The sequence below is a fragment of the Melanerpes formicivorus genome, unplaced genomic scaffold (assembly GCF_026170545.1).
Source record: "Melanerpes formicivorus ecotype bairdi unplaced genomic scaffold, bMelFor1.0.p_v2 SCAF_4, whole genome shotgun sequence".
Classification (NCBI taxonomy): domain Eukaryota; kingdom Metazoa; phylum Chordata; class Aves; order Piciformes; family Picidae; genus Melanerpes; species Melanerpes formicivorus.
The window spans coordinates 35,009,667-35,036,544 of NW_027142356.1; the positions used below are offsets into that span (position 1 = coordinate 35,009,667).

At 45.0% G+C, this 26,878-nt stretch overlaps 1 protein-coding gene across 1 annotated transcript in view; it reads left to right on the forward strand.

Moving 5' to 3' along the window:
- The window catches only part of LIMCH1 (LIM and calponin homology domains 1), a gene marked incomplete at its 3' end in the record, with an annotated part of 231,155 nt that overhangs the window by 77,937 nt on the left and 126,340 nt on the right, over positions 1-26,878 (forward strand). Inside the window, exons 2-3 of the mRNA XM_068137614.1 lie at positions 10,001-10,071; positions 26,568-26,637. Of these exons, the coding sequence (XP_067993715.1) occupies positions 10,001-10,071; positions 26,568-26,637 (141 nt within the window). The remainder of the gene's footprint in view (positions 1-10,000; positions 10,072-26,567; positions 26,638-26,878) is intronic.

Genomic DNA, 26,878 nt, shown 5'->3' on the forward strand with positions numbered 1-26,878 from the left:
GAATTGTAGTGCAGCTGCTCAGAGGCTTCTCTTGGACTCAGTGATCTTAAAGGTCTTTTGCAACTCAAGATTCTATGAGTCTGTTCTATATGAAAACGTTGAGGCAGTGTTGACAAAGACTTGCTAGACTTAAGGCCTGAGTCAATGGAGTTCTAGTGCTCTGTAGCAGCTCAGAGTTGGCTCCTGGTTTGTCTTGAGTCTAAGTGGAGCTCCCTTGTCTTCATCTTCATAAACTCTTGTTTAATAGGAAGAAGGGGGATGGTGGAGGCCTGGGGTGGAGATTTCTGTCTAGTGGTGCATTTCTGTCTTTCTCTTCTTTTTGCATTTCTTTTGTCATGCTTCCTAAATCATAAAATCATAGGATGTTAGGGATTGGAAAGGACCTCTGAAAACTGAGTCAAACCTCCCTGCCAAAGCAGGATTACCCAGGACAGGTCACCCAGGAATGCATCCAGACAGGTCTCTAGAGAAGGAGACTCCACAACCTCTCTGGACAACCTCTCTAAATGAATTACTCACAGGACCTCTTCTTTTAGTCTGCACATTAAGTGCATATGTCCATTCGTAGGATCATGTCCTCGCTGAACTAAGCAAAGGATCAGAAAAATCAAATCAAATCAATTATTGTGGTATTTTAAGCCCTGGCTAGCATCCTGTAGTAATCATTCCTTTAGTGAGAGCTTAGAACTGGGTTCACCAAAGGGGTTGGGAGTGTGTTTGTATCAGTGGGTATGATTCTATATTCTGTAATGCCAACTGACACAAAACTGTCAGCTAACCCACCTGACAGAAGGGAATTTAAAGGAAGTGGAGGATAATATGCTGCCTCCTCATTTATTCTATTGTTGCTATTAAAAATGGAGTCCCTGTGAAGTGTGACAAAGAGCAATTCTACTCCCTGGCTCTTTAAAGAATAGTCTGGGTGAATAGCCAGAGGAAAAGAACAAAGGGGATTTCAGCACAGCTAGGTAACTTTGCAAATTGCAGTTAAACTTAGTGACCAGAAAGTGGAAGATCACAGGATGCTAAGAGCTCATCAAGTCCACCCCCCCCTGCCAGAGCAGGACCATAGAATCTGGCACAGGTCACACAGGAATGCATCCAGATAGGTCTTGAAAGTCTCTGGAGAAGGAGACTCCACAACTTCTCTGGGCAGCCTGCTCCAGTATTCTGTGACCCTCACAGTGAAGTTCCTCCTCATGTTGAGGTGCAATCTCCTGTTCTGCAGTATATATCCATTTCCCCTTGTCCTACCACAGGGTGCAGCTGAGCAGAGCCTGTCCCCTCCCTGTTGACCCCCAGCCCTCAGATATTTATAAACATTGACTAAATCCCCTCTCAGCCTTCTCTTCTCCAGACTAAAAGGCCCTGGGTCTCTCAGCCTCTCCTCATCAGGCAGTGCTCCAGTCCCTTAATCATCCTAACCACCCTCTGTTGGACTGTCCCAAGTAGATCCCTGTCCCTCTTGGACTGGGGAGCCCAAAATTTGATGCAGTATAACAGATGAGGTCTCACCAGCGCAGAGTAGAGGGGGAGGAGAACCTCCCTCGATCTTGGACACGCTCCTCTTAATGCACCCTAGAATCCCATTGCCCCTCTTGGCCACAAGAGCACATTGCTGTCCCATGGATAACTTGTGATCCTCCAGGACTCCTGGGTCCTTCTCCACGGGGCTGCTCTCTAGCAGATTGCCTTCTAACCTGTACTGGTACAGTTTAGTATTCCTTCCCAGATGGAGGACTCTGCACTTATCCTTGTTGAACCTCATCGGGTTCCTCTCTGCCCAGCTCTCCAGCCTGTCCATGTCTTGCTGAATGGCCGCACAGCCTTCAGGCGAATCAGCCAAGCCTCCCAGTTTGGTATCATCAGACTCTGTCCCTAAACATCCCAAAATAAATAATGCCAAGTGCTTTCTTTGGAGATTCATCTTGCTACCCAAGTGTGGAATCTGCCCCCTTCCTCCCATACATTGTTTACATTTTCAAGTTCCTTACCAGAGAATTTCAGGTGGCTTTATTGCTGGCCACATTAGTCATTCTGAGCACATGCTGCTTTTGTCCTTGAGAATCAAAATATACACTAAAGATAGTTAAGTTGTTTGCCCTTTTATTGATTTGAGTTGTAAATCACCTCAATACTGTAGTGCCTTGGAAAGCTTTGTGCCAAGTGCCTGTCATCAGTCAGCTCTCCTGGAAGGTAGGTGTGCCTCGAACAGGGTTTGTTGCTTTTGGAAAGCTCCATTTGTGCAGTCCTCAGGTTTGCCTATACTGTCTCTTCTAGCTTCCTAATATTTGTAATAAAGCTGTTTAGGGCTTATATAGCTGTGAGTTTAGCAATTTAAATCCCTCTACTGTGAAGTAAGAGAGAGCAAGCTTGTTCCTAGATGATGTGTTGCATCCACTATTGCAGACAGGCCAAAGCATCTCAGGAACAAGCCCTATGAGGAGAGGCTGAGGGAGCTGGGGTTGTTTAGCCTGGAGAAGAAGAGGCTCAAAGGAGACCTTCTTGCTCTCTACAACTACCTGAAGGGAGGTTGGAGCCAGGTGGGGGTTGGTCTCTTCTCCCAGGCAGCCAGAATCAGAACAAGTAGACACAGTCTCAAGCTGTGCCAGGGGAGGTTTAGGCTGGATGTTAGCAAGAAATTCTTCCCAGAGAGATTGGGAAAGAGAGATTGTCCATTGGAATGTGCTGCCCAGGGAGATGGTGGAGTCACCATCACTGGAGGTATTTAGGAAGAGACTGGATGGGGTGCTTGGTGCCATGGTTTAGTTGATTAGATGGTGTTGGGTGATGGGTTGGACTCAATGATCTCGGGGATCTTTTCCAACATGGTTAATTCCATTCCATTCCATTCCATTCCATTCCATTCCATTCCATTCCATTCCATTCCATTCCATTCCATTCCATTCCATTCCATTCCATTCCATTCCATTCCATTCCATTCCTTGCTGGTATTTATGTCAGAAATGAAGAAATGGGAATTCATTGCTCTAAAGGTGTCAAGTCCTGATGCTCTAAATGCTGTCATGCTTCTTTTGCTGGTTTGTGTTCCCTGCTGCTCATGCAACCCTATGCCTTCTATTTACCTACCTGTGATTATTGATTTAAGGCAGACTTTTACATCTCCCTGGAGTACAAGCCATACGTTTGCTAGTGAGGTAGCAGAGTGGGCTTTCCTTTGTTGTTTTCTTTCCCTTTGTTGTTGTTTTTGTTTTGTTTTGCTTTGTTTGTTTAAGTAAAAAATGATGTAGAGGAAGATAGTGGCGGTACAAAATGGAAGTGCAGTGTACCCACTTGGAAAGAACTGGCAAATTTTTGATGATCTTTCTTTCACGGAATCAACCAGGTTGGAAGAGACCTCCAAGATCATCAAGTCCACCCATTCACCGAACCCTATCGAATGGAATGGAATGGAATGGAATGGAATGGAATGGAATGGAATGGAATGGAATGGAATGGAATAGAGTAGAATAGAATGGAATAGAATGGAATAGAATAGAGTAGAGTAGAATAGAATAGAATAGAATAGAATAGAATAGAATAGAATAGAATAGACCAGACCAGGTTGGAAGAGACCTTCAAGATCATCATGTCCAACCTATCATCCAACACCACCTAATCAACTAACCCATGCAATCAAGCACCCTGTCAAGTCTCCTCCTGAACACCTCCAGTGACGGCGACTCCACCACCTCCCCGGGCAGCCCATTCCAATGGGCAATCACTCTCTAGGCTGTGGCACTAAGTGCATCATCCAGTCTTTTCCTAAACACCTCCAGGGACATTGACCCCACCACCTCCCTGGGCAGCCCATTCCAAGTGCTGCACAAGCTCTCCAAAATAACAAAGACCTCTCCCTGCTGTGCCTGTATTTTTGTCCACTGCTTTTCATGCAGATGTGCACATAGAATGCGAAGCTAACGACTTCCAAAGTGTTGTCCCTGATGACCAAGTGTTTGCTCACAGTGTTTGAATCTTCTTGGCCAAGATACACTTCACCTGAGGCCAGCATCTGCTCACTAATTCCTCACCTTTTCTTTTTCGTGCCCTTAAGCTGTTTTGACACCAGAGGTTTTGCAAGCTCAGGAAACACCAGCAGCAATAGAAAACGGCAAGAAAACAATGTGAGCTGAAGCTCAGTGAGAATAAGAGTTGTGTAATGTGGCACTGGTTAGTGGCTGGATGACAGCCATCCGTGATGACATAAATTTAGTGGCATGCGTAACTGCGAAGAACAAAGGAGTTAATCAGCGACAATACTGCATGTAAGAAGTGTTACTGTGTGTAAATACATATTAAACTCGTTGCCACAAGCTTGTGATAGTGTCAAGTGTGCTGTGGTTTAGTCTCCTAATATTCCTTTTGGAAAAAAAAAAACCCAAACCCAAACCAAACAACTTTTATTATTCATTTTAGGTTCATTTTCTGGGCTGTTAAGTGGCAGTGAAACAGCCAAATGCATCCAGCAGTCACATCGTTGCCCTGGTTGAAGACGCTCACAGCTTTTTACAGAGAGGAAAATGTCATCCAGATGATGAATAAAAAAACCCCAAACAACAAAAACAACACTCCTCACATAAGTGAAGCACAACAATAAATGATGGTGTTTCGCTTCTGTTCTCTATTTTTGATCTGCAGTGTGCTATGGAAAGGCAGCTCTTTTCCTCTCAGCCTCACAGAGTTTTGTTAAAGGCAGGCTTTGGTAGTAATCGTTAGCAGGATACAGCTTGTGTTTTACCTTGAAGGTGAATAGAATGGAATGGAATGGAATGGAATGGAATGGAATGGAATGGAATGGAATAGAATAGAATAGAATAGAATAGAATAGAATAGAATAGAATAGAATAGAATAGAATAGAATAGAATAGACCAGGTTGGAAGAGACCTTCAAGATCATCGTGTCCAACCCATCAACCAATCCAACCCACCTAAACAACTAACCCATGTCACCAAGCACCCCATCAAGTCTTCTCCTGAAAACCTCCAATGATGGTGACTCCACCACCTCCCCAGGGAGCCCATTCCAATGGGAAATCACTCTCTCTGTATAGAACTTCTTCCTAAGGAAGAAGGAAAAAAACCTTTGAGATCATTGAGTCCAACCTATCACCCAACACCATCTAATCAACTAAACCATGGCACCAAGCACTCCATCCAGTCTCTTCTTAAACACCTCCAGGTCCCTCACTCTAACTTTGGTACCCCTGCACTGCAGAGAATTACAGTGTGCTGGCATTGCAAAAGTGAACAGGGAATTCTTCTATGTATCCTGCTTCCTCCTGTACTAAGTATGTGGATCTGTGCTGGTGACATGGGTTGATGCTAGGTAGCAAATGCAGTTTTCTTGAAAGGCTGTAAAATGTGGTGGTCTTGCATAGTAATCTGAAGAAAAGGACTTGGGGGTGCTGGTGGATGAGAAGCTCAACATGAGCCAGCAGTGTGCACTTGCAGCCCAGAAAGCAAATCACATCCTGGGCTGCACCAAGAGAAACACAGGCAGCAGGTTGAGGGAGATGATTCGCCCCCTCTACTCCGCTCTGGTGAGACCCTACCTGGAGTACTGCATCCAGTTCTGGAGCTCCCATTGCAAGAAGGATCTGGAGGTGCTGGAACTTGTCCAGAGAACGGCCACAAGGATGATCAGAGGGCTGGAGCTCCTCTCGTATGAGGACAGACTGAGGGAGTTGGGGCTGTTCAGTCTGGAGAAGAGAAGGCTCCGGGAGACCTTATTGTGGCCTTCCAGTATCTGAAGGGGGCTACAGGAAAGCTGGGGAGGGACTTTTTGAGGGTGTCAGGCAGTGATAGGACTAGGGGGAATGGAACAAAACTAGAAATAGGTAGATTCAGATGGGTTGTTAGCAAGAAATTCTTCCCCGTGAGGGTAGTGAGACACTGGGACAGGTTGCCCAGGGAGGTGGTGGAAGCCTCATCCCTGGAGGTTTTTGCAGCCAGGCTGAGTGTGGCTCTGGGCAACCTGATCTAGAGTGAGGTGTCCCTGCCCATGACAGGGGGGTTGGAACTGGATGATCCTTGAGGTCCCTCCCAACCCTAACAATTCTGTGATTCTATGACTAGGTTTCAGTGTTCTCTCAGTTAACTTCTTCATTCTTTTTTGTGGTTGCTTTTTTTTTCCCTTTCCTGAAGCAAGCAGTCCAGAATACACACTACCTTGTGTTTGCCCATGACTTCATTTTGTGCAGGTTCAATTCTGAACACCAGTTCTTTGTAGTATGAAAGCTGATGGGCTGAAGATTAATTCCCCCATTTTCCAATGCTCTATACCTGGCTCAGAGGCACTATTTTCTTTAGTCCAGTATAGCTCAGTAGAAGCACTGCAAATACTACCCTCTAGTCCTTGTGTGTCAGTGTTTAATGGTTGGACTTGATGATCATAGAGGTTTTTTCCAACCATGGTGATTGTGTAATGTTTTCAGAGTTTCATCCAGCAGGAAAACTTGGAGCCTTTTTCCAGAGATGAAAGAGGATAAGCTAGTAGAAACAGTGCAGTGTTTAGGCTGGGAACTTGAACACGGTCCTGGGACGCATGCGTGGTGATACCATGGAAAATGCACCTGCTTTCCTTCTTGTATGGATCAGGGCAAACTTTAGTATGCACTTTAGGATTCAGGACTCTCTTTGCAATTGAGGGTGCCAATCCTTGTGCTTGAAGTCACTTTAAATCTCCCCTCCTGCTCTTAGTGTGCTGAGCAGAGGTTCTCTCATCAATGCGTAGAGGGCGGCCTGTGGGCCTGCTGTAGTTGTTCTGGAGGGTATGGCCCCAGGTGGCCTCTTCAGAGAAGGGAGGTGTATGTGTGTGTGCTTGCACGTGGGTATGTTTGAGCACACGCCAAGAAACTGAGCTCTAATTTCCTCTGGAAAAGGTGGATCCAACTTCTTGCTTCTCTCAGTCCCCTTTTGGGTTTATCTTTGTCATTTAAAATGTCATCTTTGTGCGTATTTTTAGTTTCTAGCCTATCTCTGTTGAGCTGTTCTTGTTTTAATTGGCCAAATCAGGAGACTTCTGGCTGATTAATGTTTCCCCTCTGCTGCTAGGTTATCTAGGATAGGCATAAACCTTTCCATACCTCATTTACTTCCAGTTCCTTTCCAAACAAGACATGCACTGTTCCTGGACCTTCCTGTCTTTCCTCACCTGCTGTCAGTTTCTGTTGTACCTCTCACTGGGTGAATTGTTGTTCCAGCTGTGCAATTGCAATTCATGACTTTATTCCCGTGGCCAGAAATCATGTATGAAGCCTTCTTACATCAGCAGTAGCGACAGCAATACTCAGGTGACAGTTTTTGGCAGGTAGATACATACCTGAGTTTCTTTAACAGTTTCAGTACTGCTCCTGGCGAATGAGGCTGTTCAACAAACAAATAAAAGGATTAACTTTCCACAGATGGATCATTTAATGTTGAGGAGTGAAACAAGATGACTACATCTTTCTTTATTTTTTTATTTCTCTGCAGAGACGAAAAATTCATTACCAATCAGGCTGTTCCAAAATAGCTCTTCCTGCTCCTTTCTGCACTGTGCCTTATTCTATAGCTGAAATACACGTCAGCTTCAATGTGGTCTGTCTATTGTTCACCCCAGATGTTAATGGTTTTGTTGTCATGATTTCCCTCTGTGCCAGCAAATCAAGATTAGAGATGATTTACTATGATTAGAATAGAATGGAATGGAATGGAGTAGAATAGAATAGAATTAACCAGGTTGGAAAAGACCTCTGAGATCATCGAGTCCAACCTATCACCCAACACCATCTCATCAACTAAACCATGGCACCGAGCACCCCATCTAGTCTTTTCCTAAACACCTCCAGTGATGGTGACTCCAGCACCTCCCTGGGCAGCCCATTCCAATGGCCAATCTCTCTTTCTGTGAAGAACTCCTTCCTAACATCCAGCCTAAACCTCCCCTGGTGCAGCTTGAGACTGTGTCCTCTTGTTCTGGTGCTGGCCACCCAGAAGAAGAGACCAACCCCCACCTGTCTCCTACCTCACTTCAGGTAGTTGTAGAGAGCAAGAAGGTCTCCTCTGAGTCTCCTCTTCTCCAGACTAAGCAACCCCAGCTCCCTCAGCCTCTCCTCATAGGCTTGTGCTCCAAACCTCTCATCAGCTTTGTTTCCCTTCTGAAACGATTAGAGTTCATTTCCTACTGGTAAATTCCATCTGATTTCTTCTGAGGTACGAGGGCAACACAGTGCCTTGTTCTGCTTTATGCATTTACATGAAACATAATTGTCACCTGATGTCTTTATGACACTGTGGAGAGCAGAAGGGGTCACACCAGTTTGCTGGAAGAAGTTCCTTCGCTTTGTGGGGGGGCAATATTTATATTAAAGTGGAAGATTAGATTTTGCATTTGCACTTCAACTCAGAAGTGTGGTGACAGGTTGGACTTGATGATCTTTGAGGTCTCTTCTGACCCCTTTGATTCTGTGTGGTGCTGTGTTCTCTAAGACTGTGTGTAGCTGTAAGCAGCATTTGTGAAGCTGGTGCATTTGCTACTCCCGTGGGAAAGTGCCAAACTTGTCAGTTTTTATAAATTGCTGCCTTTATGACAGGAAACTGGGAGGGAAGGGCCTTGTATCTGAATGGAACAGCAAGGAGAAAACTGGGATGTAAGGACAGATGTGTCACCAAGTCACTGTTCTCTGTGCTGGAAGCAACGCCCAGAGCAAGGGTCTTGCTGAAAGACTGGATGCAAGCCATGAGAACTCTATGAGCATCCGGTAAATGTTTTGGCTGGGTGAGGAGAAGACCTCCTGGAGGACAATTAAAAACTAGGCAGGCTTTTTTAGCTTTGTTTTGTTTCTGTTGAGCACTCTGTAAACATAGCAGCTATTATTATTTTTTTAATGTTATTTGTTGGTAGCAAGAAAAAAATATTCCTTGAACTGAACACATCATCTGATGAAAATGATTTGAGGATGAATGGCAACCCTTTGTCAACATGGTAGTGAGTCATTAATTTGGGTTCAGTCACTCTTATAGCATTTGGCATGCTCAGGCAAGATTGGGATTCCTAGATGGTTCCTAGATGGTCTATCTCTAAGCAGCACAGACTGGCTTGGGAGCTCATAAAGTTGAATGTACCTCCTGGTCCAAGCATGCCTGACAGGACTGTGAGTTAGGTGACTAAACCTTAGCTTCCATCAGGTTTCTATTCACATCAGATTTGCCTTCATGATCTTAGAATCATAGAATCAATAGGGTTGGAAAAGATCATCAAGTCCAACCTGTCACCCAACACCTCATGACTACTAAACCATGGCACCAAGTGCCACGTCCAATCCCCTCTTGAACATCTCCAGGGATGGTGACTCCACCACCTTCCTGGGCAGCCCTTTCCAATGGCTAACAACTCTCTCTGTGAAGAACTTTCTCCTCACCTCGAGCCTAAGCTTCCCCTGGTGCAGCTTGAGACTGTGTCCTCTTATTCTGGTGCTGCTTGCCTGGGAGAAGAGACCAATAAAACATCTTTAGTACAACCCAAGGGCATTGTGGTGCATGTTTAAAGTGCTACAATTCATGTGAGTGTTTCCAGTTGCCTTTATTTATTCTGTACAGGTGATAATATAAAAGCCAAAGTTTGAGTCCAGTACAACTTTTTTAACATGATGCAAGAACAAAGCAGTAAAAATAGTTTATTTGTCCAAATGCAGTAGTTTCAAAATTCAAAATTACATAGAAAAGTTATTTTGAAGACTGCAGTGTAGGCTTGGGGTTGGTTTTGGTTGCCTCTAGAAAACATCTCTGTTACGATCTGTAATTGGGCCAGCCAGAGCAAGTGCTTTTTCCTATGTGTTAAATAGCTCATTGAAATGGGAAGGAGGAAACTGGCTGATGGACACAACTTAGTCCTTTGGGCAGGTCTGTAAAGCTCAGATGTTTCCTATGCAGCAGATGTTTAACTGGCTGTTGTGAGTTGCTGCTGTGAAGCGCACCTTCTAACAGATGCCCTTCTTTTTGTTTTCCCCTACTCCTGCAGCAAGTGACTGGGAGAAGTTTTGGTGAGAAAGATTTTCGTTCTGGATTGGAAAACGGCATTCTTCTGTGTGAGTAAGTAACAATTCTAGCTTTGAGCCTTGAATACAGTCTTGCCTAAAGCTGAAATGAACTTTAGTATGTCCAGCTGCCTGTTTCCTTTGGTGAGCTCTGGCATCACGCACGCTGGCGTTTCACTGCGGCATCGTTCCAGTGCCAAAGGTATTGTTATGGGGAGGACTGAAATGTGGGCTTCCAGAAAACAGGTTTTGCGAAGTGCTTCCCTCACTCCACCCCAGCTCCTTAGCTGAGTTATGTAAAGCAAAAAAAAAGAATTGTTTGCTTTTTTGGTTTCCTTTTATTTAAAGATGTTAACCACGGATTGGCAAGCGGTGTTCCACACCTGCCTGTGGACGCCTCCGCTACAGTGAGGTGTTTTGGACCAACTCCAGGCCTGAGCACTGTCAAGCGTTAGCCATCTGAATGCCATCAATGCTCAGCTGCTTTTATAGTTTCTGGAAAGGTTAGACATCCTAAATTTTACCTAAAGGTGTATTTGAATGATGTGTTTTGTGATTTTTGGACAAGAGATGCAAGTTAGCTTTTGCATGTTTCTCTCTGTGGTTTTAATAGCTTTCTTTTTTTCAGCAGGCTATTCCAAAAGCATGCTGTGGGCTTAGATGTCAAATCTGGTGACTTTTCAGAGCAAACTGGAAGTGTGCCCTAATGCTTGCAGTTCTTTGAAAATCCCTTGCAGGTTGTCAGGAGTTTGGGAAAACTCACTGATCTGAATCACCTGTACAGAGAGATTTCTTTCCCCTCGGTCTGCAGAGTCGTCACTGAAGCTGGTAAAAGCTGTCTTTGCACACCAGAAGGGCAAAGCTACTGCAGAGCTAAATGCTTATTGGAATTTATGAGATCTCTTGAGATGTTTAGCTAGACCATTGCTGCTGTTGGTTAAATTTTATGCTATGAAAGGTACTGGAACTTGAAAACTGTTTTCAGTGGTAGAGTTGAGCTAATATCCTGTAACTCAACTCTGGGTAGCCGACGATAGCTTTGAAACTTACTTGTGTGAGTACTGTTGTGTATCTTACTGGTGTCATTAATCAGACAGCTTGAACTTTAACTGTGAAAGGGGGAAAAAATAAATAAAGGAAATGATTTGATCTAGTTTGATTGTAGTTGCATGTCTTTGCTGAGGAGTGGCTTTGGGAGGAGGGAAGTAGTTGTTATTGTTGATCAAAAGTTGTGTAACTCGGAAGGAGCATGTAGTTTACCTCTTTGTGCTTAAGGGTTGCCTCTTGCACAAGATCTCTCTCCTCTGTGTGCTCAAGGGAAGGGCTGTGTTGCTGAATCACTTCACAGTGCTCTTTAAACGTTGAGGTTGAATTGTGCTGCATGAAAAGTAAGGGATGTGTATTTCAAGATTAGATCGTAATCTTATCTGGAAGTAAGCAGAGGCAGTCTGACTCAAATGCTGTAAATCTTCAAGATGGAAAGCTTAGCTAACTAGTGTTTTGCTAATTAAATGAATAAATATGTACCTCTTAGGAGGTTGTGAGCTCCAGTAAGAAGCAGGACAACACTTGGTTGTACTGCTAAATTGTTCTGTGATGTTGGGCAAATTGCTTGTCCTCACTTACCACCAGTGGATCAGTACAAATCAGTCTGAAGGGACCTGTCTCCTCAACCTTAAGCCTGACAGACTGTGATAGTTGTGTTGCATCCTGCTCCTGGCATCTGGGACTGGTGGGTCAAACTCTATTAGGCTACAGAGTGATAACTAGAAAGCTACCAATCTGACCTTCAAGTCTGGCCTTCCTGATGCTGAGCAAATGATGAGGCTAACAATAGAAGCATGCTCCTCACTGATTCCATGTCCACTACAAAAGGAAGAACTCAACAGAAGTGTGGGATGTAACACAGATTTCTTAATGCATCTTCAAAAAGTACAGGCTTTGACAAGGGAAGCATTGATAGTTAATATTTTACCTGTTGCTCAGTAAAGAAGTGGTAGTAAAGCTGGCACAGGCTATGTCATCTTTCTAGAGAGGAATTTTCTGGTTTATCAGCAACCTATCTGGGTACTTCATGAAAAAAACTCTAGTGGTATTCAAGCTTTCTCTTAATCTCCTTCCAATTTGCTGTGCTTTCATCTTCCCTGAAACAAGGAGATGGAAACAAGTAGGTGAAAACCTGAACTCAAAGTCTCTGATAAGCTTCAGGGGACAAGAAAGAAATTATAGCAGTCTTAAGTTTCTGAAGATGGAAGAATTAATTGCCTTTGGTTTATCTGATTTGTTGAAATTTTAGGGAAAAGCTTAACTTGCTTTTATCTCTGCAGTACTTACTGCTGGTGTCATTTACTGGCAGCTGGTAGCCATACACTCGAGTGGGTGATGTCCGTGTGTGTGTGTGGAGTGGTACTTACTTTGACTTGGCAGCTCCAGTGTTTTCCTTTCCTGTTGTTTATGTTGTGATGAACACTGAAAACAAACTCAAGATTCTCAGAGGGCTGCATCAATCACATCCTGGGCTTCATCAAGAGAAGCATAGCCAGCAGGTTGAGGGAGGTGATTCTCCCCCTCTGCTCTGGTGAGACCCCACTTGGCGTACTGCATCCACTTCTGGAGCCACTATTACAGGAGGGATCTGGAGGTGCTGGAACATGTCCAGAGAAGGGCCACGAGGATGATCAGAGGGCTGGAGCTGCTCTTCTGTGAGGACAGACTGAGGGAGTTGGGGCTGTTCAGTCTGGAGAAAAGAAGGCTCTGAGGAGACCTAATTGTGGCCTTCCAGTATCTGAAGGGGGCTACAAGAAAGCTGGGGAGGGACTTTTGAGGGTGTCAGGGAGTGATAGGACTGGGGGGAAACTAGGAATGGGTAGATTCAGATTGGATGTTAGGAAGAAATTCTTCCCCATGAGGGTGGTGAGACACTGGCACAGGTTGCCCAGGGAGGTGGTAGAAGCCTCATCCCTGGAGGTTTTTAAAGCCAGGCTGAATGTGGCTGTGAGCAACCTGATTTAGAGTGAGGTGTCCCTGCCCATGGCAGGGGGGTTGGAACGAGATAATCCTTGAGGTCCCTTCCAACCCTAACAATTCTATGATTCTATGACTCTGAGGGATCTCAGCAGCTAGACAACTGAAAACTGATGTCAAGAGTGACACAGCCAGCATGCTTTGAATGTCCCAAAGATGTCTGAAGCTACATTCTGACTTTGCAGGCATTCTGCAGAAGGGAAGGAGGGAAGCCAGCATGTGAGTGTCCATTCTTCAAACAGTCAGACTGGCTATGTGCAAAATGGTGTAGGGGCAATCTTTTGTCTCTCTAGAGCAGGACTGTTGAAGCCTCAGGCACAGTAATGTCAGACCTCTCTGTAGTTGGTGCTGATGTCTAGGGCCAGCACAGCTTGAAAACTCAGTCAGAGATCACTACACTGGTTATAAATGACTCATTCATGTTGAGCAACTATCCACATATCTCAGTAAATGAAAATGAACACAACTGTGTGATGCCAAGAGCTTGAACATTTGGCATGGGCATGCTGTAGACCACCAGCCTGATTAGCAGAGCAGCCCTGCATGTGTGCTGGGCACAGGTACCCACCAGCCTCATACCTGCCTGTCTGGTAGGGTTTAGGCATCTTGGTCTGGCCTGATCATGACACTTATAGCTTGAGGCACTCAGCGTGGGAGCTGAGGAGCGTCTGTGAACAATGCAGGAAGCCATCAAGCAGCAAGCTGACAGATGAGAGTAACACAAGACCTTCCTTCTTTCTGGATGTTTGAAAGCCCACTTGTGCAGTTGCCCTGATAATGCTGGATTTAATTGTTCACCCAGCTGTGCTGGAAAGCCAGTGACTACGACTTCTGTTTGTCTGGAATGAGTTCATGGCTTTTTAGCATAGCTGGCTGACATCAGTGCAGATGGTGATTTCAGCAAGGGACATCATAGCTAGGTGGAGGCAATTCTTTCTCTGTTCTTGCTTTGTGGATTAAATTCTCATATGCAAGTCTGAGAAGTTTCCTGGCCCTGATTCTGCCTGGGTGGGCAAACGTGCCCTCCTGGGAGCACAATGAAAAGCAGTTTAAGGCAGGAATATAGCACCAGTAGTAGGAAATATTGCTAGAAATCCCAAATTTCCACTCCAGCACATGGACAGATTTGGGTTTGGTTTTGTTTTCTTGTTACCTGGCTATTCATGTTCAGGTTTGACCCAGATATAAGAAGCTAAGGGATTAATCAACAATAAATTAGATCTGGTTGTTGCAGTTCTTAGGTGCTCCTGCTCTACAAACTCAGGCATCTGTATGAAGGCTGATGGCAAAAAAAAAAGTACATGCTGTCTCCATCTGCTTGCCCCTCTGGTTTGCTTTGTCCTGTTGCTTTTCTGAAACAGCAGAAAAGGAGGTTGAAGTTGCTTTTATTTCTGACTCTGCAGTAATTGATATTAAGAAGTTTTAAAATGACTATATGAAGACAAAAATGGATACACCTTCCTACAGCCTTGCTCAGTTGTTACTGCTCTCATATTCTTGCAAGTGTTTTTAAGGTGAACAGTTCCTTTCCTGGGGGTGTTCCAGGCTGGATGAGGCCTGAGGCTGGATGAGTTGCTGTCTACAACTACCTGAAGGGTGGTTGTAGCCAGGAGGGGGTTGGTCTCTTCTCCCAGGCAACCAGCACCAGCACAAGAGGACACAGTCTCAAGCTGCATCAAGGCAAGTTTAGGCTCGAGGTGAGGAGAAAGTTCTTCACTGAGAGAGTTGTTAGCCATTGGAATGTGCTGCCCAGGGAGGTGGTGGAGTCACTATCCCTGGAGGTGTTCAAGAGGGGATTGGATATGGCACTTGGTGCCATGATTTAGTCATGAGGTCTGTGGTGACAGGTTGGACTTGATGATCTTTGAGGTCTCTTCCAACCTTGGTGATTCTCTGATTCTGTGACTGAGCAACCAAATCTAATTGTGAGGCATCCCTGCCCATGGTGGGAAGGTTGGAGTAGATAATCTCTGAGGTCCCTTCCAACCTAAGCCATTCTGTGTTTTTCCTTGCTGTCCATCTCTTGCCTAGCCCTGCAAATGCAGGATTCCATCTTTCACATTGGGCATTCAGCAGTTAGAGAAATATCTGTGGTGATGTGAGACTTGGAAAATCCAAATTCTTTACTTGCTTTTCTGTGACTCTCCAAGGGTGATATATATCCAATACACCATTTCTAGCATGCAGTTGGGCTCATATTTTTTAGAATTAGAATTAGAATTAGAATTAGAATTAGAATTAGAATTAGAATTAGAATTAGAATTAACCAGGTTGGAAAAGACCTTTTGAGACCATTGAGTCCAACCTATCACCCAACACCATCTAATCAACTAAACCATGGCACCAAGTGCCCCATCCAATTTCTTTGTCAAAACACTTCCTGTGGTGGTGACTCCACCACCTCCCTGGGCAGCACATTACAATGGCCAATCTCTCTTTCTATGATGAACTTCTTCCTAACATCCAGCCTAAGCCTGCCCTGGCACATCTTGAGACTGTGTCCTCTTGTTCTGGTGCTGCTTGCCTGGGAGAAGAGACCAATAAAACATCTTTAGTACAACCCAAGAGCATTGTGATGCATGTTTAAAGTGCTACAATTCATGTGAGTGCTTCCAGTTGCCTTTGCTTATTCTGGTTCTCTGGGAGAAGAGACCAGCCCCCACCTGGCTACAACCTCCATTTCAGATAGTTCTAGACTTGCACTGCAATCAAGCAATACTAAGAGTGTCGCCACCCTGAGTGGCAATAAGATTCTTATGTCAGGAATAGGAACAAACCATAGAGTTGGGATGTGGATCCTGGGCAGAAGGCCTTAAACAATGAACTGGAACTGAATTCAGACTTAGATACCAGCAGAAATGATTTGGCTTTGCAGTGGAGTCCCAAGAGCATCATAATTGTGTGTATTGCCTTAGGTTCTGTATGTAGAACAGTGTAGCTATGTCTGGTTTATGTGTGCATGCAAATCAGTTTTTAGCAGTAAATGCAGACACAATAAACTTCTGTTTTTTCTCAAGCATGAGAGGTCTAACTGATCTTTAAGTGCATACCTTGAGAAGCCATGGCATAAACGCAAAAGTGAAAGAGGAATAACTGTGTGCATGTGGTTAAAGAGGGATCTCAACTTGCATATACAGTTCTGGATACCACTTTATGAGCATTTTCACCAACTTTTCTTTGTTTCTCAGAGACACTTATTTTATGTATTAGCACATGGCTTTGTGTGACTTAGCAAGATGTGCAGAAACTCTATTGTTTGAAACCAGGATTTTATTTTACTCCTTTTTATTTATGTCCTCAAATAGCAGATTTGAAGGTCATAGGAATGGGCTGCCCAGGGAGGTGGTGGAGTCACCATCACCGGAGGTGCTTAGGAAGAGACTGGATTGCGTGCTTGGTGCCATGGCTTAGTTGATTAGATGGTGTTGGGTGATAGGTTGGACTTGATGATCTGAAAGGTCTTTTCCAACCTGGTTAGTTCTACTCTATTCTGTTCTGGAGTGTGTCCAGAGAAGGGCCACAAGGATGATCAGGGGGCTGGAGCACCTCTCCTATGAGGACAGACTGAAGGAGTTGGGGCTGTTCAGTCTGCAGAAGAGAAGGCTCCCAGGTGACCTTATTGTGGCCTTCCAGTATCTGAAGGGGGCCTACAGGAAGGCTGGGGAAGGACTTCTCAGGATCTCAGGTAGTGATAGGACTAGGGGGAATGGAATGAAGCTGGAGGTGGGGAGATTCAGGCTGGACGTGAGGAGGAAGTTCTTCCCCATGAGAGTGGTGAAGCCCTGGAATGGGTTGAGGGAGGTGGTTGAGGCCCCGTCCCTGGGGGTGTTTAAGTCCAGGCTGGGTGAGGCTCTGGCCAGCCTGATCTAGTGTGGGGTGTCCCTGCCCATGGCAGGGGGGTTGGAACTAGATGATCCTTGTGGTCCCTTCCAACCCTGGCTGATTCTATGATTCTATTCTATTCTATTCTATTCTATTCTATTCTATTCTATTCTATTCTATTCTATTCTATTCCTTTTAATTGGTCTTGGTAATCTTTGGTGTGTTCAGTGAATTAAGTGAGAAGTCTTATTATTTAAAAGTAACCCTGAAAAGCTTCCTTGTGCTTTTCTTAAAAGGAGTTTGTGTTCCTAACAGGAGCAGCTGTGAAGGGGGCTGCCTTTCCTAGATCTTGTCCCACATCAGGAAATGCATAGAAAAACCAAAGGAGAACTTAGTCATGCACAGGTTAGTTTAATAGTATTCAAAGAAAAAGTGAAGTGTGGCTATCAATCTGAGCGAGCTGGAAGTGATTGTGATTGAGAATTACTTCATGGAATATTTATCATTTACCCTGAGGAGAATTTTCTTCTGTTAATAAGAAATCTCCTTAGCTTGTCTTCTTCATGTCACTGGTGATGAATGAGCTGCTTTTTCTCAGGGAGCAGCGTTTCTCTGGCCTTGCATCATGCTTCTGGTGCATCTGACCGAGCGCTGGGCAGGCATGAATGCTGATTTCAGTAATGGCTGGATGTGTGCCAGATCATTGCAAGTGTAATGCTATGGAATAGTGAAACTTTGTCTTCTGAGTCAGTGGTTCTGTTAGATTTGGAGAACTTTCACTGCATATAGGGCGTTCTAGTTGTTTAGCTACTTAGAAATCGAGTTGTTCTTGCAAGTTAATGTCACTTACGTAAAATGGGGATATGGGGACCTGGTTAGGGGAAACAAAACCTCAAGTCATCATTGTAGGATTTTGCAGATCTGTTATTTTGCTTGTCTGTCAGGGGCACAGGCCTGGCATCAGTTCAGCAGCTGGCTGTGTAGCGTGCAGTGCAGAGACTCTTGGCTTGCCCGTTTCCTCGCTGGATAAGTTGGTGGATGCCCAGCCCTTGTGCTTAATTGGAGTTTTGCTCGTATTTCCCATTCCTGGAAACTAAGAAGGTATTTGAGTTTCACAGGCATACTTGGAGTTTTGAATGTGACCCATGCCTTGAGGTGAGAAGGGATTGCTGTGCTGCGGTTTTTCAGGCGCTGCGTTGTAAAGCCAAAACATTATCAGCATCACGGATTTGGCACGTCTCCAGTTCAGAGACACAGGCCCCAAGGCTCATTAAGCACTGAGATTTAGGTTCATGTGAGGACATTTGAAACAGTTTTATATGAATCCAGTGTATTTAATCTTGTAAGTTTTATTGCCGTGTTATAATGAAGAGCTATTTATTAGTACGGTTTAGGTGAGGGGGTCAAAGGTACTGCAAACCATAATGCTCAGCTGTGTGCAGGAGAAGAGGAGATTAGGCTTTGAGGGCAATGTTTGATTGCAGCCAGAATGGCCTGTCTTTTGTATTTCTGTTAAAAATAATATGTCTCTCAGCAGCTAAATAGAGGGTTGGGTTGTTTTTTTCTTCAGTGGAGCTTGGTAGTTGACAGGGCAAGAAACTGTGGAACACTGACCCATTCAAATGGAGTGCTGCTTACGTGCAAAGCAAGGTAATCCTGGGAGAGGTTTCAGCTTTCCAAGGGTGTATGTTTAAGAAATTATATTGGATATGTACTTGGGGCAATTATCCGTGGCTATTGCTACTCAGTGTGTGAGGACACAAGAGGACACAGTCTCAAGCTGCGCCAGGGGAGGTTTAGACTCGAGGTGAGGAGGAAGTTCTTCACCAAGCGAGTAATTAGTCATTAGAACGGGTTGCCCCGGGAGGTGGTTGAGTCATCGACCCTGGAGGCGTTCAAGGGGAGATTGGACGGGGCACTTGGTGCCATGGTCTAGTCATGGGGTCTGTGTTGATAGGTTGGACTCAATGATCCTCGAGGTCCTTTCCAACCTAAGCGATACTGTGATACTGTGATACTGAATTGTAAATCTGTAGGTCCATGGGACACCCTTCATGGCTGTTGTGGTGGTAGGTTCTGTCTAAATAACTTCTGAAGCTATCTATGCACAATCTTCCTTCTTGTCTCTCCTGAGCTGTCTTGCAAGGCCTCTATCATGACCACGTTTTCTGCCTTTAGCAGAGCAAGGTCCATGCTATCCTGTGCTGGGCATGCTTGTTTTCTTCATGCTGATTATCACAGAATCACAGGATGCTAGGGGTTGGAAGGGACCTCATGATATCATCCAGTACAAACCCCTGCCAGAGCAGGATCATAGAGTCATAGAATTGTTAGTGTTGGAAAGGACCTCAAGGATCATCCAGTTCCAACCTCCCTGCCATGGGCAGGGACACCTCACACTAGAGCAGGTTGCTCAGAGCCACATCCAGCCTGGCTGCAAAAACCTCCAGGGATGAGGCTTCCACCACCTCCCTGGGCAACCTGTCCCAGTGTCTCACCACCCTCATGGTGAAGAACTTCTTCCTAATATCCAATCTGAATCCAACCATTTCTAGTTTTGTTCTATTCCCCCTCGTCCTATCACTCCCTGACAGTGTAAAAACTCCCTCCCCAGCTTTCTTGTAGCCCCCTTAAAATATTGGACAGCCACCATAAGGTCTCCTTGGAGCCTTCTCATCTCCAGACTGAACAGCCCCAACTCCCTCAGTCTGTCCTCACATCAGAGGAGCATCCGTGTGGCCCTTTTCTGGACATGTTCCAGCACCTCCAGATCATTCTTGCAATGGGAGCTCCAGACCTGGACACAGTACTCCAGCTGGGGTCTCACCAGGGTGGGGTAGAGGGAGAGAATCACCTCCCTTCACCTGCCGGCCACCCTTCTCTTGATGCAGCCCTGGATATGGTTGGCTTTCTATACCAGATCACACAGAAATACATCCAGGCTTGTTTTGAATATCTCCAGAGAGGAACACTCCACAACCCCCCTGGGCAGCCTCTTCCAGTGTTCCACACTTGCATAATTCTTGATTCACCTTTTACTTGTCAGACTGGAGTGTGAGTCAGTTGTGTCCTGCATATTAAAAAAGCACCTTGCTCACCAGATCCTAAATAAATCATGTTAGGAGCATCATTAGCAAGCAGTCAGGAATGTTTTTCCAAATACATTTGTGTGACCTCAAGAACATCTCTGTGTTTTGAAACTTCTTCACCGCTTCCTTTGCAGCAAAATATTTTTGTTTTTGTCTGCTGTTTCGGTGTGATTTTAAATATTTAATAGCAGATTTTTTTTCTTTTCCAACTATTTGGGGCCTACAACTCCCAACTATTTGGGAGCTGCCACCAGAGCCTGAGTTTAAAATGTGTGGATACTGAAGGTGCCTGGGCTGATAGTTATGAAGAGGTGGGCACAAGCCAACCTCATGAGGTTCGACATGAGCAAGTGCAGGGTCCTGCATCTGGGTTGAGGCAATCCCAGGCACAAATCCAGGCTGGGCAGTGACTGGCTGGAAAGCAGCCCTGAGGAGAGAGACTTGGGGGTGCTGGTGGACAAAAAGCTCAACAGGAGCTCTCAGTGTGCACTTGCAGCCTGCAAAGCCAATCAGATCCTGGGCTGCATCAGGAGAAGTGTGGCCAGCAGGTCGAGGGAGGTGATCCTCCCCCTCTACTCAGCTCTGGTGAGACCCCACCTGGAGCACTGTGTCCAGTTCTGGAGCCCCTATTACAAGAGGGATGTGGAGGTGCTGGAAGGTGTCCAGAGAAGGGCCACAAGGATGATCAGAGGGCTGGAGCACCTCTCCTATGAGGACAGACTGAAGGAGTTGGGGCTGTTCAGTGTGCAGAAGAGAAGGCTCTGAGGAGACCTAATTGTGGCCTTCCAGTATCTGAAGGGGACTACAAGAAGGCTGGGGAGGGACTTCTTAGGTTCTCAGGTAGTGAGAGGACTAGGGGCAATGGAATGAAGCTGGAGGTGGGGAGATTCAGGCTGGATGTGAGGAGGAGGTCCTTCCGCATGAGAGTGGTGAAACCCTGGAATGGGTTGTCCAGGGAGGTGGTTGGGGTGCCGTCCCTGGAGGTGTTTAAGCCCAGGCTGGATGAGGCTCTGGCCAGGCTGATCTAGTGTGGGGTGTCCCTGCCCATGGCAGGGGGGTTGGAACTAGATGATCCTTGTGGTCCCTTCCAGCCCTGATACTATGACACTATGATACTATGATCCTAAGTGCTGAAAGGCAGTTCGTTAGAATGTGAATCTGTAACATTTGATTTGAAAAAGAGAAATGCCTCTCTGAAAGTTCACTGGGGGTAGAATTTCCTGAACTCTCCAATGTGAACTGCCCTCTTACTGTAAGATCAGGTCATTAGTCAGCTTTTCTTTTTAGGAATATGATCTGTTATTTGAGCAAAGGACTCTGTTGGAGACCTATCCCTCCAGCCTGGCTTGATCCGTGAACACACATGGCTTCAAACCTTTCCTTTTTCAGTTCCTGAAACTCATTCTCTGAAAGTGCTTCTCTTCCATTTCCTCTTAGAAACAAGGTCCTTTTGAAGGCTGGATTTGGCAGCCATCCTCTGAATATTTTCTCAACTGAGGCTTTCTTGCAGGAATCTAACAGGCAGTTGTCTTGGTGCTTTCCATTAGATCTTTTATCAGCCTGAAACGCCTTCTCCTCCTTGGCAGAGGTTCCTCAAATGCTTAACTGGTGATAAACAACCTCAGTAAGGTCTAATAGGTTAGTCACACAGTGGCTAGTAGGGATTTCAGCTTGTCTGCCATGCTCTGGAGATACCTTATCTCCTGGAATGCTAAGCCTTGGGGACACCGCTGAATAGAGTGATTATCCTTGCCATACCTCTCAGAGCTGGGTTTTATCGAGGGAAGGAAATGACTTAGTGTCTGTCTATAAGAGAGGGCCTGAAGCAGCTTTCCACTTTCTTCGTGCCCTGTTGTTTCCATAAGGTAAGGTGGTTCTAAGCTTTTAACTTCTATGCAGTGTCTTACTGTGCTTCGTTTAACAGCTAACTACTGAATGGTCCAAGTGAGCAGCAGGGGAAAGGGAGGATGGGAGTGTGGATGTTGGACTGAAAGTGAGAGGGGGACTTAGAACAGAGGGTTGTCCTGACTTTGGACAAGAGCATAAAGAGGGTGCTGGGCAGGAATCCCAACTGAGAGCCTGAAAGGTCTGGAGAATAGTTTCATGTGTATGTAGAGACTTGGGTTTTCTGGATGGAGCCTCAGGAGGCTTGGGGTTTTTTTTTCTGAGTGTTTGGTGGGATTGTTGGGATCTTCTTGCCTTCATCATAATTTGTTTAAATTACTTTCAGAATATTCTGCCTATATTTCTTTTTGCCACCTCTTTGCTCCTTTTACTGTTGTAAAGTTCCTCGAGGCTTCATTGTCATGCTTTCTGGTCCTACCAGAGTAACACTGGTCATAGAGGTAGAATCATAGAATCAACAAGGTTGGAAAAGGCCTCAAAGATCATCAAGTCCAAGTCCCAGGTACTAGAAAGCCTTAACAGAAGTGTGACAGTCTTTATATTTCTAGGCTTTCCTTTCCCTTCTCAATGGCCAGTATGTCTGTGAGTTTCTGAATCTGTTTGTCTGGGCAACCTGTTCCAGTGTCTCACCACCCTTGTAATAAAGAACTTCTTCCTAATGTCTAATGTAAATCTACTCTGCCCAAACTAGATTAGGACCCAACCTCCCTGATGGCAATTATGTCCCTGTTGCCACTGATGCTGTGGGTGGGCACCGGGGAAGTCCCAGAGTGAACTCAGTGCTAGATGGGAACTGAATTAAAGAACTTGTTTTATGGAAGTGGATTCAGAAATGCACAGATTAGTATTGAAGGCAGAAGAATGGAGAAAGAGAGAGACCTCCTGACATACTGACCTTAACCTGACATACTTAACCTTTGTGATTCCTCAGTTTTGTACTGAAGATGGTATGTATGGAATGGAATCCCTTGTTGGTCAGTGTAGGGTCACTTGTCCTTTCTGCTCCTCATCACAGGTGTGAGCTTTTGCTTATGTCACCCTCATGCAGTACACAAGATTTACAAGTGACCTTGGCTTCTACAGGAGCAAGACTAAGCCAGAGCCTTTCTGCATACCAATCCTTAGTAGTAACTACAAACACCAAGCATTATCACTTCTAGAAGCAGACACTGTCTGTGAAAACTTGCCAATAACTTCAGAAAGGGCACTTACTGAGAAGAGGCCAAGCTGAAAAGTACCATCACTGGACAGAATCAGTTCAGTTCTAGCTCAAGCCAGGACAGCCCCGGTGGAAGAGGTGTGGCTTTTGTGAGAGGCAGGGACAGTTAGGAGCTGAGTGAAGGCACCCATTGAGACGCCCTGCATAAACAGTACAGCTTTTCAGCAGGTTGGTGGCAGAGCAAGCTTAAGCCACTCTTATTTTTTTGGCAGCTGGACTGTTGCTTTAGATTAAACAGTAACTCAGAAGCAGCCAGTCTGCTCTGGAAGAAATCTCCCTTGGGCAGGTTCTGCCGGGAGCAAGTCCTGGGGACTTTGGTGCCAGACCGTTTAGAGATGTTTCCAGCAGGAGGTAAACATGTTAATAATGGAGACCTTTCTTCCTCAGGCTTTTCCATCTTGCACCATCCCATTTCCTCCCTCTCAGGCTGCTTACAGTGATCTTAAATGTTGTTTACTCCCTGCTCTTTTCCTTCCTCTCATTTTACCCTTCTCCCACATTTCACCCAGAAACCTGTACGAGCCATTTGGAAGATCTATTTAGAATGGGCTTTTGGTATTTGTGGTTTCCATTGAGACCTTTCTGTTGTTGTCTATGGCTTTTGATCTGCACCTGCAATACTAGTATGGTGCCTGATGCATTCACATTTAAGTAATAAAGAAAATAGGATGCTTTAACCAATATATCCTCCTTTTTTTGAGATAGAGCAGACAGGTTCATGAATGAAATCACAGCAGACCTACACTAGCTGGAAGTGCTCTGATGACCCAAAATATATATATATTTAATAAATAAATAAATAAATAGGCTGTTGCAGCTCCTAAATGGAAAATAATAGTTACATAAGGTTGCACTGTGCAAGGCTGAAAAATAGTTTAGTGCTTTGTGTGTGTGTGGGAAAGTAATGTTTGGTTTCCGTGAACTAAAATGATGGTTCTAGGAAGGGATATGCGCCACTCTTTTCTTGCCATTCTGTGCATCTGGGGGCGGGGAAAAGTGAATTGTTTGCTTATTTTTGCATCTTAGTGAGGGGTTTTTAACCTTGTGTAGTTTTCATTTTGTGGGATTGTTTAGCCTGGAGAAGAGGAGGCTCAGGGGTGACCTCATTGCCCTCTACAACTACCTGAAGGGTGGTTGTAGCCAGGAAGGGGTTGGCCTCTTCTCCCAGGCAACCAGCACCAGAACAAGGGGACACAGTCTCAAGCTGTGCCAGGGGAAGTTCTTCACCGAGCGAGTCATTCAGCATTGGAACGGGTTGCCTGGGGAGGTGGTTGAGTCATCAACCCTGGAGGCATTCAAGGGGAGATTGGACGTGGCACTTGGTGCCATGGTCTAGTTGTGGGGTCTGTGTTGATAGGTTGGACTCGATGATCCTTGAGGTCCTTTCCAACCTAAGTGATACTGTGATACTGTGTTTGATTTTAGAGCGTAATGGTGTTGGATCTCACCTTAAGCAAGACAGTTCTTAGTATTCCCTTTAATCTCCCTGGCTAGATTCAACTCAAACTCTGCTTTGGCTTTCCTAACCAGGACTCTTGCTGCTCTTGTTGCCACTTCTGATTATGGTGGTGTTGGAAATGTGGGACCTGCATACACAAGGATCACAGTATCACAGTATCACAGTATAACTAAGGTTGGAAGAGACCTCGAGAATCATCGAGTCCAACCTGTCACCACAGACCTCATGACTAGACCATGGCACCAAGTGCTACGTCCAGTCTCCTCTTGAACACCTCCAGGGACGGTGACCCCACCATCTCAGGATGATTTAGGACAGGTCAGACAGAAGCTTTATTAACCATGATCATAGAGAATCATAGAATTGTTTAGGTTGGAAAAGATCTTCGAGGTTGTACTCAGAGTTTGACAGTTACCTAACAGTATCAAGTCTAGTGCTAAATCATGTCCCTTAGCTCTTTAGAATAGCATCTTCCCCTCTACTGCTTTGTTTTCTCCCAGTGATTGCAGAGACCCAACCTATATACTGAAAAACAAAGGATGTGAGTAAAAGCAGTCATTTCAATGTTAACAGAGCCAGGTATCCACCCCTGGAGGAATGGATTCTTTAATGAGCTTGCTAAGTGCCACAGCCATAAGAAAGGATCAAGCAGTTAAATGCCATGTTGGAGGTGGCACACCCCATGTGATTGTAGGTCAGAAGGAGGGAGTTAGAAACAATCAAACTATTAGTTTTCAGTTGAAAGGAATATTCTTTTAGTTAGGATCTGCTTCTTAGCCAGAACTCTCAAATGTTAAATATGAATAATTTTGCTACCACAGCAGGCTGCCAGAAGAGTCAATTCTTGAATGGAGACAATGTCAGCACAAAATGAGCTTCCTCTCTGCCATAGTGGCTGTCCTTATTTTTAGAGTTTCAAATTATCACAGACATCTTTTGTTTCTCTTCAAAGATCTTGAGTTTGAAGTGAATGTCTTGACCTGGCTGGTTTTCTTCCCCGTGGATGGGCTTACTTGGGTTTTCCTTTGGATAAAAGGCATAAGGGTTTTCTCTTGGGGGAAGGATGGTAAAGAATGTGCATGTTGCAAGAGGATTTCATAATTAACATTCCCCACTTCCAGAGGCTTGGTCATTTCTTTTTTAGTATTCTAACAATGAGCCATGTCAACACTTCCTAACGTGGTCATGGGTGGTGGGGAGCTTTATTTGGGGTGGTTTGGTAATCTTTGACTGATGTTCAATGGTGGTGTCATTGGCTTAATGAAGTTTTGAGGGTGAAATGGGTCTTTTTGGACTCCCTTTTTATTTGTGTTCTCATGTTTGTTTTATGGGGGCCTCCATTCTGCATAACAGATGCAAGGATGGCTTTTAATGTCAGGTACAGATGCAGAAAAATACACAGGCCACCCATCAAGTGGATGTTTTTTGCCACTTCCCTGCAGTGCAAAAACTGCTGCTCTGCTTTCCCCAAGCTAGGGTGATAGGATCACAGGATCACAGGATGTCAGGGGTTGGAAAGGACCCAAAGAGATCATCAAGTCCAACTCCCCCTGCCAGAGAAGAACCATACAATCTAGCTCAGGTCACAGAGAAATGCATCCAGATGACCCTTGAAAGTCTCCAGAGAAGGAGACTCCACAACCTCTCTGGGGAGCCTGTTCCAATGCTCTGTGACCCTTACAGTAAAGAAGTTCCAACCTGTGTTGAGGGTGGATACCTTCTCAGTTTCTGCTGTCAGATCCTTCCAGGTATGACCTGTCTGTAGGCAATGGAGGCAGACAAATGTGATGAAACTTACTGATATGATTCAGATCAATTTAGGATATAAAAACTCTTGAGGTACTGTACAGCAGATATTTTCCCTCCTAGTCCTTCTTCATTTCAGTAGTGGAACTTTGGGTACACACATGTGTTTTCAGAAAGGGAAGGCTCTTCATTTCCAGCCACACTGAAATCCTTATGTGCTGAGGACAAGTATTTGACCAGTTGGATGCTGTGACTTACCACTCATAAATATCCCTTTATCCTAACAGGTTGCTGAATGCAATAAAGCCAGGATTGGTCAAAAAGATCAACAGACTGCCAACCCCCATTGCAGGTTTGGTGAGTATACCAAATGGAGAAAAAGCTTTCAGTGCTGCTTTTTTGCCCCTTTGATGACTGTGTGATTCAGCTGGTGATTGTTTTTGTAATTCAAACTCTTCTAGCTTCCTAAACTCAGTCCCTCTGAAATCCAAACTCTGTGTGGTCACCTTAGGACCTTCCAGTCTTTTTTTTTCTGAAGTGGGCAGTATTCAAGAGGCAGAGTATATTTTTAGAAGAATATCATCTTGGTTGTGTGGCA